Source organism: Dendropsophus ebraccatus, chromosome 10 (genome assembly GCF_027789765.1).
Source record: "Dendropsophus ebraccatus isolate aDenEbr1 chromosome 10, aDenEbr1.pat, whole genome shotgun sequence".
Classification (NCBI taxonomy): Eukaryota; Metazoa; Chordata; class Amphibia; order Anura; family Hylidae; genus Dendropsophus; species Dendropsophus ebraccatus.
In genome coordinates, this window is record NC_091463.1 from 5,407,001 (window position 1) to 5,423,340 (window position 16,340).

The 16,340-nt window shown below is 47.0% G+C and overlaps 1 protein-coding gene across 12 annotated transcripts in view; it reads left to right on the top strand.

The window, feature by feature from the left end:
- The first annotated feature begins 445 nt into the window (after nucleotides 1-445).
- Nucleotides 446-16,340, top strand: part of FNBP1 (formin binding protein 1) — an 88,480-nt gene continuing 72,585 nt past the window's right edge. For 7 of the 12 annotated variants that reach the window (XM_069943668.1, XM_069943667.1, XM_069943669.1 and 4 more), the window contains exon 1: nucleotides 446-682. In XM_069943668.1, coding sequence (XP_069799769.1) covers nucleotides 659-682 — 24 coding nt within the window. In that variant the 5' untranslated portion in view covers nucleotides 446-658. The remainder of the gene's footprint in view (nucleotides 683-16,340) is intronic. The other 5 variants (XM_069943671.1, XM_069943672.1, XM_069943670.1 and 2 more) reach the window with 3 other exon arrangements.

Sequence of the window (16,340 nt, forward strand, 5' to 3'; positions counted from 1 at the left end):
ATACACTGCAATGCTTAGTGCCTCCCCATATTGCAGTGTCATCTAGTGCAGTGTCCTTAGGGCTTGTTGGGCATGCTGGGAAATGTAGTTTTCCCCAGCTGTAGAGTGACAGCGGTGATAGAAATGACATTGTTATGCAGCCTGTGGCCGCCAGGGGTCGCCGCAGCTCCTTGTAGCGCACAGCGGGCCCCGTCCTCTTCAGTCTCCATGTAGAAAGTGTTAGGCCCCGCCCCCCTTCGGAGCTCCCCTCTAAACCGTTATACAGCGAGGTTTGCGCTCCCGAGCTGTCAAATCAAACCCCGCCCCCATGCGCGGAATAGCGGGGGGTGGATCCTTTTATCATAGAGAAGACAGCGAGGGTAACGCCCACTTCTCAGTCCTACCACTGAATGACTGGGGGCGGAGCTCTGTAATCACTGCAGACCCCGCCCCGTGGAGGGGACGCGCATGTGACTGAGGCTGCGCGCTCCCGCGGTTCCTCCTGCACTGTTCGCGCTCCCGCTCCGCCGCTTGTGAGGTGGGGGGGCGCCCGGAGAGTCAGCCGACACCCGGGAGACACCGGAGAGGAGCGGCCACCCACAGAGACACGCCTCCCCGGAGACTGCCCGTTATCCTGCGGCACTGAGCGGGCCAGCGTCCCCGCCGCCCCCGGGACACCATGAGCTGGGGCACGGAGCTATGGGTGAGTGAGGAGTATACAGCCCGTATCTATATACCCCTACAGGAGGATACAGCCCGTATATCTATATACCTCTACAGGAGGATACAGCCCGTATATCTATATACCCCTACAGGAGGATACAGCCCGTATCTATATACCCCTACAGGAGGATACAGCCCGTATATCTATATACCCCTACAGGAGGATACAGCCCGTATATCTATATACCTCTACAGGAGGATACAGCCCATATATCTATATACCTCTACAGGAGGATACAGCCCGTATATCTATATACCTCTACAGGAGGATACAGCCCGTATATCTATATACCCCTACAGGAGGATACAGCCCGTATATCTATATACCCCTACAGGAGGATACAGCCCGTATATCTATATACCCCTACAGGAGGATACAGCCCGTATCTATATACCCCTACAGGAGGATACAGCCCGTATCTATATACCCCTACAGGAGGATACAGCCCGTATATCTATATACCTCTACAGGAGTATACAGCCCATATATCTATATACCTCTACAGGAGGATACAGCCCGTATCTATATACCCCTACAGGAGTATACAGCCCATATATCTATATACCCCTACAGGAGTATACAGCCCGTATCTATATACCCCTACAGGAGGATACAGCCCGTATCTATATACCCCTACAGGAGGATACAGCCCGTATCTATATACCCCTACAGGAGTATACAGCCCATATCTATATACCTCTACAGGAGTATACAGCCCGTATATCTATATACCTCTACAGGAGGATACAGCCCATATCTATATACCTCTACAGGAGTATACAGCCCGTATATCTATATACCTCTACAGGAGGATACAGTCCGTATCTATATACCTCTACAGGAGGATACAGCCCGTATATCTATATACCTCTACAGGAGGATACAGCCCGTATATCTATATACCTCTACAGGAGGATACAGCCCATATATCTATATACCTCTACAGGAGTATACAGCCCGTATATCTGTATACCTCTACAGGAGTATACAGCCCGTATATCTATATACCTCTACAGGAGTATACAGCCCGTATCTATATACCTCTACAGGAGGATACAGCCCGTATATCTATATACCCCTACAGGAGGATACAGCCCGTATCTATATACCTCTACAGGAGTATACAGCCCGTATCTATATACCTCTACAGGAGGATACAGCCCGTATATCTATATACCCCTACAGGAGTATACAGCCTGTATCTATATACCCCTACAGGAGGATACAGCCCGTATATCTATATACCCCTACAGGAGGATACAGCCCGTATATCTATATACCTCTATAGGAGGATACAGCCCTTATATCTATATACCCCTACAAGAGTATACAGCCCGTATCTATATACCTCTACAGGAGGATACAGCCCTTATATCTATATACCTCTATAGGAGTATACAGCCTGTATCTATATACCCCTACAGGAGGATACAGCCCGTATCTATATACCCCTACAGGAGTATACAGCCTGTATTTATATACGCCTACAGGAGTTTAAAGCCCGTATGTATATACCCCTACAGGAGTATACAGCCCGTATCTATATACCCCATACAGGAGTATACAGCCCGTATCTATATACCCCCTACAGGAGTATACAGCCCGTATCTATATACCCCCTACAGGCGTATACAGCCTGTATCTATATACCTCTACAGGAGTATACAGCCCTTATCTATATACCCCTACAGGAGTATACAGCCCGTATCTATATACCCCCTACAGGAGTATACAGCCCATATCTATATACCCCTACAGGAGTATACAGCCCGTATCTATATACCCCTACAGGAGTATACAGCCCTTATATCTATATACCCCCTACAGGCGTATACAGCCCGTATCTATATACCCCCACAGGAGTATAGAGCCCTTATCTATATACCCCTACAGCAGTATACAGTCCGTATCTATATGCCCCTACAGGAGTATATAGCCTATACCTATATACCTCTACAAGAGTATACAGCCCGTATATCTATATACCCCTACAGGAGTATACAGCCCGTGTATCTATATACCCCTACAGGAGTATACAGCCCGTATCTATATACCCCTACAGGAGTATACAGCCCGTATCTATATACCCCTACAGGAGTATACAGCCTGTATCTATATACCCCTACAGGAGTATACAGCCCGTATCTATATACCCCTACAGGAGTATACAGCCTGTATCTATATACCTCTATAGGAGTATACAGCCCGTATCTATATACCTCTATAGGAGTATACAGCCCGTATCTATATACCCCCTACAGGAGTATACAGCCCGTATCTATATACCCCTACAGGAGTATACAGCCCGTATCTATATACCCCCTACATGAGTATACAGCCCGTATCTATATACCCCTACAGGAGTATACAGCCCGTATCTATATACCCCCTACAGGAGTATACAGCCTGTATCTATATACCCCTACAGGAGTATACAGCCGGTATCTATATACCCCTACAGGAGTATACAGCCGGTATCTATATACCCCTACAGGAGTATACAGCCTGTATCTATATACCCATACAGGAGTATACAGCCTGTATCTATATACCCCTACAGGAGTATACAGCCTGTATCTATATACCCCTACAGGAGTATACAGCCTGTATCTATATACCCCTACAGGAGTATACAGCCTGTATCTATATACCCCTACAGGAGTATACAGCCTGTATCTATATACCCCTACAGGAGTATACAGCCCGTATCTATATACCCCTACAGGAGTATACTGCCGTGTATCTATATACCCCTACAGGAGTATACAGCCCTTATAGCTATATACCCCCTACAGGTGTATACAGCCCTTATATCTATATACCCCCTACAGGAGTATACAGCCCTTATATCTATATACCCCCTACAGGAGTATACAGCCTGTGTATCTATATACCCCCACAGGAGTATAGAGCCCTTATCTATATACCCCTACAGCAGTATACAGCCCGTATCTATATGCCCCTACAGGAGTATACAGCCTATACCTATATACCTCTACAGGAGTATACAGCCCGTATATCTATATACCCCTACAGGAGTATACAGCCCGTGTATCTATATACCCCTACAGGAGTATACAGCCTGTATCTATATACCCCTACAGGAGTATACAGCCCGTGTATCTGATGTATCTGGTATATAGATATATGAGCTGTATACAGCTCATATATCTATATACCACCTATAGACAGGTCATGTATCCTGTATACACCCCTATATATGGTCCATACCTCCATGTGTATACCATTTGCCCTTCCTGTATACAGCCCATACATCAGTATATACCCCTATATACAGCCCATACATCAGTATATACCCCTATATACAGCCCATACATCACAGTATATACCCCTATATACAGCCCATACATCACAGTGTATACCCCTATATATACAGCCCATACATCAGTTTATACCCCTATATACAGCCCATACATCAGTGTATACCCCTATATACAGCCCATACATCACAGTGTATACCCTATATACAGCCCATACATCAGTGTATACCCCTATATACAGCCCATACATCACAGTGTATACCCCTATATACAGCCCATACATCAGTGTATACCCCTATATACAGCCCATACATCAGTGTATACCCCTATATACAGCCCATACATCAGTATATACCCCTATATACAGCCCATACATCACAGTATATACCCCTATATACAGCCCATACATCACAGTGTATACCCCTATATATACAGCCCATACATCAGTTTATACCCCTATATACAGCCCATACATCAGTGTATACCCCTATATACAGCCCATACATCACAGTGTATACCCTATATACAGCCCATACATCAGTGTATACCCCTATATACAGCCCATACATCACAGTGTATACCCCTATATACAGCCCATACATCAGTGTATACCCCTATATACAGCCCATACATCAGTGTATACCCCTATATACAGCCCATACATCACAGTGTATACCCCTATATACAGACCATACATCACAGTGTATACCCCTATATACAGACCATACATCACAGTGTATACCCCTATATACAGCCCATACATCAGTGTATACCCCTATATACAGCCCATACATCACACTGTATACCCCTATATACAGCTCATACATCAGTGTATACCCCTATATACAGCCCATACATCAGTGTATACCCCTATATACAGCCCATACATCAGTGTATACCCCTATATACAGCCCATACATCAGTATATACCCCTATATACAGCCCATACATCACAGTGTATACCCTTATATATACAGCCCATACATCAGTGTATACCCCTATATATAGCCCATACATCAGTGTATACCCCTATATACAGCCCATACATCAGTGTATACCCCTATATACAGCCCATACATCAGTGTATACCCCTATATACAGCCCATACATCAGTGTATACCCCTATATACAGCCCACACATCACAGTGTATACCCTATATACAGCCCATACATCAGTGTATACCCCTATATACAGCCCATACATCACAGTATATACCCCTATATACAGACCATACATCAGTGTATACCCCTATATACAGCCCATACATCAGTGTATACCCCTATATATACAGTTCATACATCAGTGTATACCCCTATATATACAGCCCATACATCAGTGTATACCCCTATATACAGCCCATACATCAGTGTATACCCCTATATACAGCCCATACATCAGTGTATACCCCTATATACAGCCCATACATCACAGTGTATACCCCTATATACAGCCCATACATCAGTGTATACCCCTATATACAGCCCATACATCACAGTATATACCCCTATATACAGCCCATACATCACAGTGTATACCCCTATATACAGCCCATACATCAGTGTATACCCCTATATACAGCCCATACATCAGTGTATACCCCTATATACAGCCCACACATCACAGTGTATACCCTATATACAGCCCATACATCACAGTGTATACCCCTATATACAGCCCATACATCAGTGTATACCCCTATATACAGCCCATACATCACAGTGTATACCCCTATATACAGCCCATACATCACAGTGTATACCCCTATATACAGCCCATAAATCAGTATATACCCCTATATACAGCCCATACATCAGTGTATACCCCTATATACAGCCCATACATCAGTGTATACCCCTATATACAGCCCACACATCACAGTATATACCCCTATATACAGACCATACATCAGTGTATACCCCTATATACAGCCCATACATCAGTGTATACCCCTATATACAGCCCATACATCACAGTGTATACCCCTATATACAGCCCATACATCAGTGTATACCCCTATATACAGCCCATACATCACAGTGTATACCCCTATATACAGCCCATACATCAGTGTATACCCCTATATACAGCCCATACATCAGTGTATACCCCTATATACAGCCCATACATCACAGTGTATACCCCTATATACAGCCCATACATCACAGTGTATACCCCTATATACAGCCCATACATCACAGTGTATACCCCTATATACAGCCCATACATCAGTGTATACCCCTATATACAGCCCATACATCACAGTGTATACCCCTATATACAGCCCATACATCAGTGTATACCCCTATATACAGCCCATACATCACAGTATATACCCCTATATACAGCCCATACATCACAGTGTATACCCCTATATACAGCCCATACATCAGTGTATACCCCTATATACAGCCCATACATCAGTGTATACCCCTATATACAGCCCACACATCACAGTGTATACCCTATATACAGCCCATACATCACAGTGTATACCCCTATATACAGCCCATACATCAGTGTATACCCCTATATACAGCCCATACATCACAGTGTATACCCCTATATACAGCCCATACATCACAGTGTATACCCCTATATACAGCCCATACATCAGTATATACCCCTATATACAGCCCATACATCAGTGTATACCCCTATATACAGCCCATACATCAGTGTATACCCCTATATACAGCCCATACATCACAGTGTATACCCCTATATACAGCCCATACATCAGTGTATACCCCTATATACAGCCCATACATCACAGTGTATACCCCTATATACAGCCCATACATCAGTGTATACCCCTATATACAGCCCATACATCACAGTGTATACCCCTATATACAGCCCATACATCAGTGTATACCCCTATATACAGCCCATACATCAGTGTATACCCCTATATACAGCCCATACATCACAGTGTATACCCCTATATACAGCCCATACATCACAGTGTATACCCCTATATACAGCCCATACATCAGTGTATACCCCTATATACAGCCCATACATCAGTGTATACCCCTATATATACAGCCCATACATCAGTGTATACCCCTATATACAGCCCATACATCACAGTGTATACCCCTATATACAGCCCATACATCAGTGTATACCCCTATATATACAGCCCATACATCAGTGTATACCCCTATATACAGCCCATACATCACAGTGTATACCCCTATATACAGCCCATACATCAGTGTATACCCCTATATATACAGACCATACATCACACTGTATACCCCTATATATACAGCCCATACATCACAGTGTATACCCCTATATACAGCCCATACATCAGTGTATACCCCTATATACAGCCCATACATCACAGTGTATACCCTATATACAGCCCATACATCACAGTGTATACTCCTATATATACAGCCCATACATCACAGTGTATACTCCTATATACAGCCCGAGTGTCGCTGTCCTGTGCCTCCTACCCGAGTGTCGCTGTCCTGTGCCCCCCCCCCCGAGTGTCGCTGTCCTGTGCCTCCCCCCGAGTGTCGCTGTCCTGTGCCTCCCCCCGAGTGTCGCTGTCCTGTGCCTCCCCCCGAGTGTCGCTGTCCTGTGCCTCCCCCCGAGTGTCGCTGTCCTGTGCCTCCCCCCGAGTGTCGCTGTCCTGTGCCTCCCCCCGAGTGTCGCTGTCCTGTGCCTCCCCCCGAGTGTCGCTGTCCTGTGCCTCCCCCGAGTGTCGCTGTCCTGTGCCTCCCCCCGAGTGTCGCTGTCCTGTGCCTCCCCCCCCCCCCGAGTGTCGCTGCCCTGTGCCCCCCCCCCCCCCGAGTGTCGCTGTCCTGCGCCCCCCCCCCCGAGTGTCGCTGTCCTGTGCCCCCCCCCCCGAGTGTCGCTGTCCTGTGCCCCCCCCCGAGTGTCGCTGTCCTGTGCCCCCCCCCGAGTGTCGCTGTCCTGTGCCTCCCCCCGAGTGTCGCTGTCCTGTGCCTCCCCCCGAGTGTCGCTGTCCTGTGCCTCCCCCCGAGTGTCGCTGTCCTGTGCCCCCCCCCCCCCCCGAGTGTCGCTGCCCTGTGCCCCCCCCCCCGAGTGTCGCTGTCCTGTGCCCCCCCCCCCCCCGAGTGTCGCTGCCCTGTGCCCCCCCCCGAGTGTCGCTGTGTCACATCTGTCACTTTCCGTGTGGATGTAGCAGAGCTGTGAGGGTGTGCTGTACTGCCTCTCAGCTGTCAGGACCAGGGTTCAGCCACCAGTTGGTACAACAACCTCCAGCATGCCCTGACATCTGCAGGCTGGGGGTGGTCTGTGTACCAGCGCTGGTGGTCGGGGACTTGTAGCTTCTTTTAGATGATTTGTTATGTGATACGATGTGGAGGCGACTCCAGGAGGACGCAGAGGGGGAACCCCTGTCATGTGTGAGGGGCAGCACCTCTGCTCTGACTAATAGGGGACCCCCCTCTGTTCTCTATAGGTCACATGCTGAGGGGTGTCTGCTGCAGGCCGCCCCGACCCACAGATCACAGGTCTAATTGTTTCCTTTTGCTTTTCATTTCTCCTTTTGAGTCTTCTATTCCAGCCACATCCAAAGCTTAAAGGGTGCAGCTCTGGAGGAAAAGACAAAATGTAACAGCAGAATAGTGAGTGCAGCTCTGGAGGAAAAGACATAATGTAACAGCAGAATAGTGAGTGCAGCTCTGAAGGAAAAGCCATAATGTAACAGCAGAATAGTGAGTGCAGCTCTGGAGGAAAAGCCATAATGTAACAGCAGAATAGTGAGTGCAGCTCTGGAGGAAAAGACATAATGTAACAGCAGAATAGTGAGTGCAGCTCTGGAGGAAAAGCCATAATGTAACAGCAGAATAGTGAGTGCAGCTCTGGAGGAAAAGCCATAATGTAACAGCAGAATAGTGAGTGCAGCTCTGGAGGAAAAGCCATAATGTAACAGCAGAATAGTGAGTGCAGCTCTGGAGGAAAAGACATAATGTAACAGCAGAATAGTGAGTGCAGCTCTGGAGGAAAAGACATAATGTAACAGCAGAATAGTGAGTGCAGCTCTGGAGGAAAAGACATAATGTAACAGCAGAATAGTGAGTGCAGCTCTGGAGGAAAAGCCATAATGTAACAGCAGAATAGTGAGTGCAGCTCTGGAGGAAAAGACATAATGTAACAGCAGAATAGTGAGTGCAGCTCTGGAGGAAAAGACATGATGTAACAGCAGAATAGTGAGTGCAGCTCTGGATGATGAGACATAGTATAATAATGAGTGCAGCTCTGGAGGAAAAGACATAGGGGGAGATTTATCAAACATGGTGTAAAGTAAAGCTGGCTCAGTCGCCCCTAGCAACTAATCAGATTCCACCTTTCATTCCTCACAGACTCTTTGGAAAATGGAAGGTGGAATCTGATTGGTTGCTGCTGAGACAGTTTCACTTTACACCATGTTTGATAAATCTCCCCCATAGTATAATAGTGAGTGCAGCTCTGGAGGAAAAGACATAATGGAACAGCAGAATAGTGAGTGCAGCTCTGGAGGAAAAGACATAATGGAACAGCAGAATAGTGAGTGCAGCTCTGGAGGAAAAGACATAATGGAACAGCAGAATAGTGAGTGCAGCTCTGGAGGAAAAGACATGATGTAACAGCAGAATAGTGAGTGCAGCTCTGGAGGATGAGACATGATGTAACAGCAGAATAGTGAGTGCAGCTCTCAAGCAAATAAAGATGATGTAACAGCATAATAGTGAGTGCAGCTCTTGAGGAAAAGACATGATGTGACTGCAGAATAGTGAGTGCAGCTCTGGAGGATGATACATGATGTAACAGCAGAATAGTAAGTGCAGCTCTGGAGTAAAACACATGATGTAACAGCAGAATAGTAAGTGCAGCTCTGCAGGGTCAGACATGATGTGATGGTAGAATAGTGAGTGCAGCTCTGGAGGGTCCCTGGAGATGATCTGTCGCTGAGGTGACTGCAGGCAGATCTTGTCTCCTGAACAATGTCTCTGTGCTGGGGTTCCTGGGTTTGCCGTGTTAGTGTTCTGAGATGGCGTGGCCGGGCCTGTCCGGATGGGTTCGGTTTGTTTGATTTTACTTGTTTACAGCTGTCTCCAAATCATGGGCGCCGGCCAGAAGAGGCTGAGATAATAGCTGCCCCCTTAAATGACTTAAAGGGACGGTTACATATATAGGGATGAGCTGTTGGGGCAGGATACACTGGAATAGAGGGACCCCCAGTGGTGGAGCAGTGGAGACCCCCAGTCTGTGCCCCCCCCATATTTCTTGGTGCATTGATAACATTGTTGTGATGTTGCCCCCCTTTTCATATTGGGGTGTCCTCTGCTCCTCACTGCTCTGTGCGCTAGAGACTTATACAAGGACATGGCGTAATACTCTGCTGCTTCCTCTGCCACTCGGGAGGGGGCGACGTCTCTACTCATCACCCTGCCAGAAACACCCCGCGTTTCATCACATATAGCTGTATGACCGATGGCTGATACCAGAGAGAATTAGAGTAATAGCTTGTATATACCTGTCCTACAGTCACCCCCCCCCCCCAGCCTGACATGGCTGATACCAGAGAGTAATAGATTGTATATACCTGTCCTACAGATACCTCCCCCCCCCCCCAGCCTGACATGGCTGATACCAGAGAGTAATAGCTTGTATATACCTGTCCTACAGTCACCCCCCCCCCCCAGCCTGACATGGCTGATACCAGAGAGTAATAGATTGTATATACCTGTCCTACAGTCACCCCCCCCCAGCCTGACATGGCTGATACCAGAGAGTAATAGATTGTATATACCTGTCCTACACCCCCCCCCCCCCCAGCCTGACATGGCTGATACCAGAGAGTAATAGATTGTATATACCTGTACTACAGTCACCTCCCCCCCCCCCCCAGCCTGACATGGCTGATACCAGAGAGTAATAGACTGTATATACCTGTCCTACAGTCACCTCCCCCCCCCCCAGCCTGACATGGCTGATACCAGAGAGTAATAGAATGTATATACCTGTCCTACAGTCACCCCCCCCCCCCCCAGCCTGACATGGCTGATACCAGAGAGTAATAGATTGTATATACCTGTCCTACAATCACCCCCCCCCCAGCCTGACATGGCTGATACCAGAGAGTAATAGATTGTATATACCTGTCCTACAGTCACCTCCCCCCCAGCCTGACATGGCTGATACCAGAGAGTAATAGATTGTATATACCTGTCCTACAGTCACCTCCCCCCCCCCCCCCGCCTGACATGGCTGATACCAGAGAGTAATAGATTGTATATACCTGTCCTACAGTCACCTCCCCCCCAGCCTGACATGGCTGATACCAGAGAGTAATAGATTGTATATACCTGTCCTACAGTCACCTCCCCCCCCAGCCTGACATGGCTGATACCAGAGAGTAATAGATTGTATATACCTGTCCTACAGTCACCTCCCCCCCCTGCCTGACATGGCTGATACCAGAGAGTAATAGACTGTATATACCTGTCCTACAGTCACCCCCCCCAGCCTTACATGGCTGATACCAGAGAGTAATAGTGTATATACCTGTCCTACAGTCACCCCCCCAGCCTGACATGGCTGATACCAGAGAGTAATAGTGTTTATACCTGTCCTACAGTCACCTCTCCCCCCCCCCAGGCTTACATGGCTGATACCAGAGAGTAATAGATTGTATATACCTGTCCTAGTCACCTCCCCCCCCCCCCCCAGCCTGACATGGCTGATACCAGAGAGTAATAGATTGTATATACCTGTCCTACTGTCACCCCCCCCCCCCCCCCAGCCTGACATGGCTGATACCAGAGAGTAATAGATTGTATATGCCTGTCCTACAGTCACAGTTACTGTACAGTATAGCAGCATGTGGTGTATAATGTATAGGAACTGTATAACCCTGATAACAGCAGCTGGATATGTGATATATAAGTTACTGTACAGTATAGCAGCATGTGGTATATAATGTATAGTAACTGTATAACCCTGATAACACAGCAGCAGCTGGATATGTGATATATAAGTTACTGTACAGTATAGCAGCATGTGGTATATAATGTATAGTAACTGTATAACCCTGATAACACAGCAGCTGGATATGTGATATATAAGTTACTGTACAGTATAGCAGCATGTGGTATATAATGTATAGTAACTGTATAACCCTGATAACACTGCAACTGGATATGTGATATATAAGTTACTGTACAGTATAGCAGCATGTGGTATATAATGTATAGTAACTGTATAACCCTGATAACACTGCAGCAGCTGGATATGTGATATATAAGTTACTGTACAGTATAGCAGCATGTGGTATATAATGTATAGTAACTGTATAACCCTGATAACACTGCAGCTGGATATGTGATATATAAGTTACTGTACAGTATAGCAATCAGCATGTGGTGTATAATGTATAGTAACTGTATAACCCTGATAACACAGCAGCTGGATATGTGATATATAAGTTACTGTACAGTATAGCAGCATGTGGTATATAATGTATAGTAACTGTATAACCCTGATAACACAGCAGATGGATATGTGATATATAAGTTACTGTACAGTATAGCAATCAGCATGTGGTGTATAATGTATAGTAACTGTATAACCCTGATAACACAGCAGCTGGATATGTGATATATAAGTTACTGTACAGTATAGCAATCAGCATGTGGTGTATAATGTATAGTAACTGTATAACCCTGATAACACAGCAGCAGCTGGATATATGTTACTGTACAGTATAGCAGCATGTGGTGTATAATGTATAGTAACTGTATAACCCTGATAACACAGCAGCTGGATATGTGATATATAAGTTACTGTACACTATAGCAATTAGCATGTGGTATATAATGTATAGCGGTGCTTCTCAATTCCAGTCCTCAGGCCTCACCAACAGGTCATGTTTTGAGTATTTCCTTAGTATTTCACAGGTGATATAATTATACTCAGTGCATCAGGTATTTATCACAGGTGTTCTTTGTATGGGATATCCTCAAAACATGACCTGTTGGTGAGGCCCGAGGACTGGATTTGAGAAGCACTGATGTATAGTAACTATATAACCCTGATAACACAGCAGCAGCAGCTGGATATGTGATATATGTTACTGTACAGTATAGCAGCATGTGGTGTATAATGTATAGTAACTGTATAACCCTGATAACACAGCAGCTGGATATGTGATATATATGTTACTGTACAGTATAGCAGCATGTGGTATATAATGTATAGTAACTGTATAACCCTGATAACACAGCAGCTGGATATGTGATATATGTTACTGTACAGTATAGCAGCATGTGGTGTATAATGTATAGTAACTGTATAACCCTGATAACACAGCAGCAGCTGGATATGTGATATATAAGTTACTGTACAGTATAGCAGCATGTGGGGTATAATGTATAGTAACTGTATAACCCTGATAACACAGCAGCTGGATATGTGATATATGTTACTGTACAGTATAGCAATCAGCATGTGGTATATAATGTATAGTAACTGTATAACCCTGATAACACAGCAGCTGGATATGTGATATATAAGTTACTGTACAGTATAGCAGCATGTGGTGTATAATGTATAGTAACTGTATAACCCTGATAACACAGCAGCTGGATGTGATATATAAGTTACTGTACAGTATAGCAATCAGCATGTGGTGTATAATGTATAGTAACTGTATAACCCTGATAACACAGCAGCTGGATATGTGATATATAAGTTACTGTACAGTATAGCAGCATGTGGTGTATAATGTATAGTAACTGTATAACACTGGTAACACAGCAGCAGCTGGATATGTGATATATAAGTTACTGTACAGTATAACAATCAGCATGTGTATAATGTATAGTAACTGTATAACCCTGATAACACAGCAGCTGGATATGTGATATATAAGTTACTGTACAGTATAGCAGCATGTGGTGTATAATGTATAGTAACTGTATAACCCTGATAACACAGCCACAGGTTTTAGATACAGGATGGAACTGCAGATGCACATAATGCAGTAGCGTAGTACAACTGACTAGAATAGAGAAGCAGGGCTGCTGTCAGGTCTGTGTGGTCACATGACAGCAATAGGGAGGGGTGTGTGTGCATGGACCAGGAAGTGAGAAGCACAGAGCTGTGCAGGAGGACAGTGACAGACTTTATATACAGCAGTGTATATAGCTGAGTGTAAGTGCAGGCACGGTATAGCAGCAGTGTATAGCGGAGTGTGAGGGCAGGCACATCATAGCAGCAGTGTGTATAGCTGAGTGTGAGTGCAGGCACATTGTAGCAGCAGTGTGTATAGCTGAGAGTACGTGCAGGCACATCATATCAGCAAGGTGTATAGCTGAGTGTGAGTGCAGGCACATTATAGCAGCAGTGTGTATAGCTGAGTGTGAGTGCAGGCACATTATAGCAGCAGTGTGTATAGCTGAGAGTACGTGCAGGCACATCATAGCAGCAGTGTGTATAGCGGAGTGTGAGTGCAGGCACATTATAGCAGCAGTGTGTATAGCTGAGTGTGAGTGCAGGCACATTATAGCAGCAGTGTGTATAGCTGAGAGTACGTGCAGGCACATCATAGCAGCAGTGTGTATAGCTGAGTGTGAGTGCAGGCACATTATAGCAAGGATGGGAAACACAAGGGCGGACAGAGACTGCAGGGAGCAGGAAGGAATGATCAGGGCAGATGTGGGCACATACATGCAGCGCTCTCTGTCCGGGGAGAGAGGGGTTACAGCTATGGAGAGATTACCTCCACAGTCCTGTCCCCTGATGTAAGCCCCAGCCTGAAGTGGATCTGCTATGATTTGGAAGGTTATGGAGACTTCCTGGGTCAGAGTACAGGGCTGTAGACCCCCGCTATGCAGACCATGCCCCTCCCCCACTCCCCCTCCCACCCAGTACAGGGAGCTCTTACACCAAGTCACTATTTTGAAAAATATATTCTCCTGTATATCTGGCGGTTACCTCACCTGTGCCCCCTCCTCCCCCGCTGAGTCATCTTTAGCACCGCTCACACATCTCCAGGTGTTGATTGGATTCTATTCACACGTCCTGATCACCAGCGTCACCACTTACAGAGCTGCTACTGCTCCCTGGTATCAGCCACATCCGGCATAAAACACCACATGGATTCAATATCTAGTACAGACCCCCAAACCTGCAGGACAGCGGGGGTCCATACCCCCCCCCCCCCCTCCCCACAAGAGAGCCGGGCGAGAACCCTCCGGGAGGTGTAACAGCAGCTGTAATGGGGGTCACACTTTTCCTGTGGGAGATAATTGAAGGGGGTGCTGTGGGTGAGGGGGTGCTGTGGGTGAGGGGGTGCTGTGGGTGAGGGGGTGCTGTGGGTGAGGGCCACCCTCTGTTGTGTTGTTTCATCCATGATGGGGTCTCGCAGGCTCTGGACTTTGTGGCTTCTCAGCACTTCTGTAAATGTCGCCCATTTTCCGCCTCCCACGTCTATACCGGGCACATTCCTCTCTGGCCGCCCTGTCTGCAGAAGTTGTTGTACAGTGAGTGGCGCCCCCCATCTGCCCTGGGGAAAGCTGGGTGGTACTGATCTGGGGGAGGGGGGGGGACACCTTTCTGGGTAGATGATGATCCTGGCATGGCCCCCAGCCCCTCAGATCTTTGTGTGGTGCTGCTCTGCGTATCTAAGCCACCTGGCACCTGTTCTTAGAGGAGTGTTGGCGCCTGGGCGCTCTGTATAATTGATGAGGATGACTCTGTGAGCTCCCCCTGACAGTCATGGCGGCCGTGGCGGTGGCAGCAGCAGTTGTTCTGCGGTGACACATAAATTGCGCGGTTGTTGCTGCCAGAGCTGCTCTATTTTCTGATTCTTTGCTTTGCAAACAAATGTGCGATGCGTTCCAGCACAGACGGATCCCAGCTGAGCGTGAGTCACCGCCTCTCCGGCCAATAGCGAGGAGGACTCAGCGCCAATACTTAACCGATTCCACCACTCTGGTACAGAGCTGCTCATCATGATTGACAAAGGGCAGTACAGTTTGGCGCTGTGTCTCCATCTCTTCCCCCCCCCCCCCCCCCCTGGTTTGGCGCAGTGTCTCTCTCCCCCCCCCCCCCCTGGTTTGGCGCGGTGTCTCCCTCTCCCCCTCTGGTTTGGCGCAGAGTCTCTTTCCCTCCTTGTTTGGCGCGGTGCCCCCCCCTTGCCCCCAGTTTGGCATGGTGTCTCTCCCACCTTGGGGTAGCAATCACCCAGACCAGAAATACCCAGTTCCCCATCTGGTGCCCGGGGTGCTGGTAACTTGGGGACTTTCTTGTTGTTTCTCACGTCTCTTAATATTGGGGCTTTCCCAGGAGCTCCCTGCTGCCTGGGGGTGGTGGGGGGTTGGTGTCT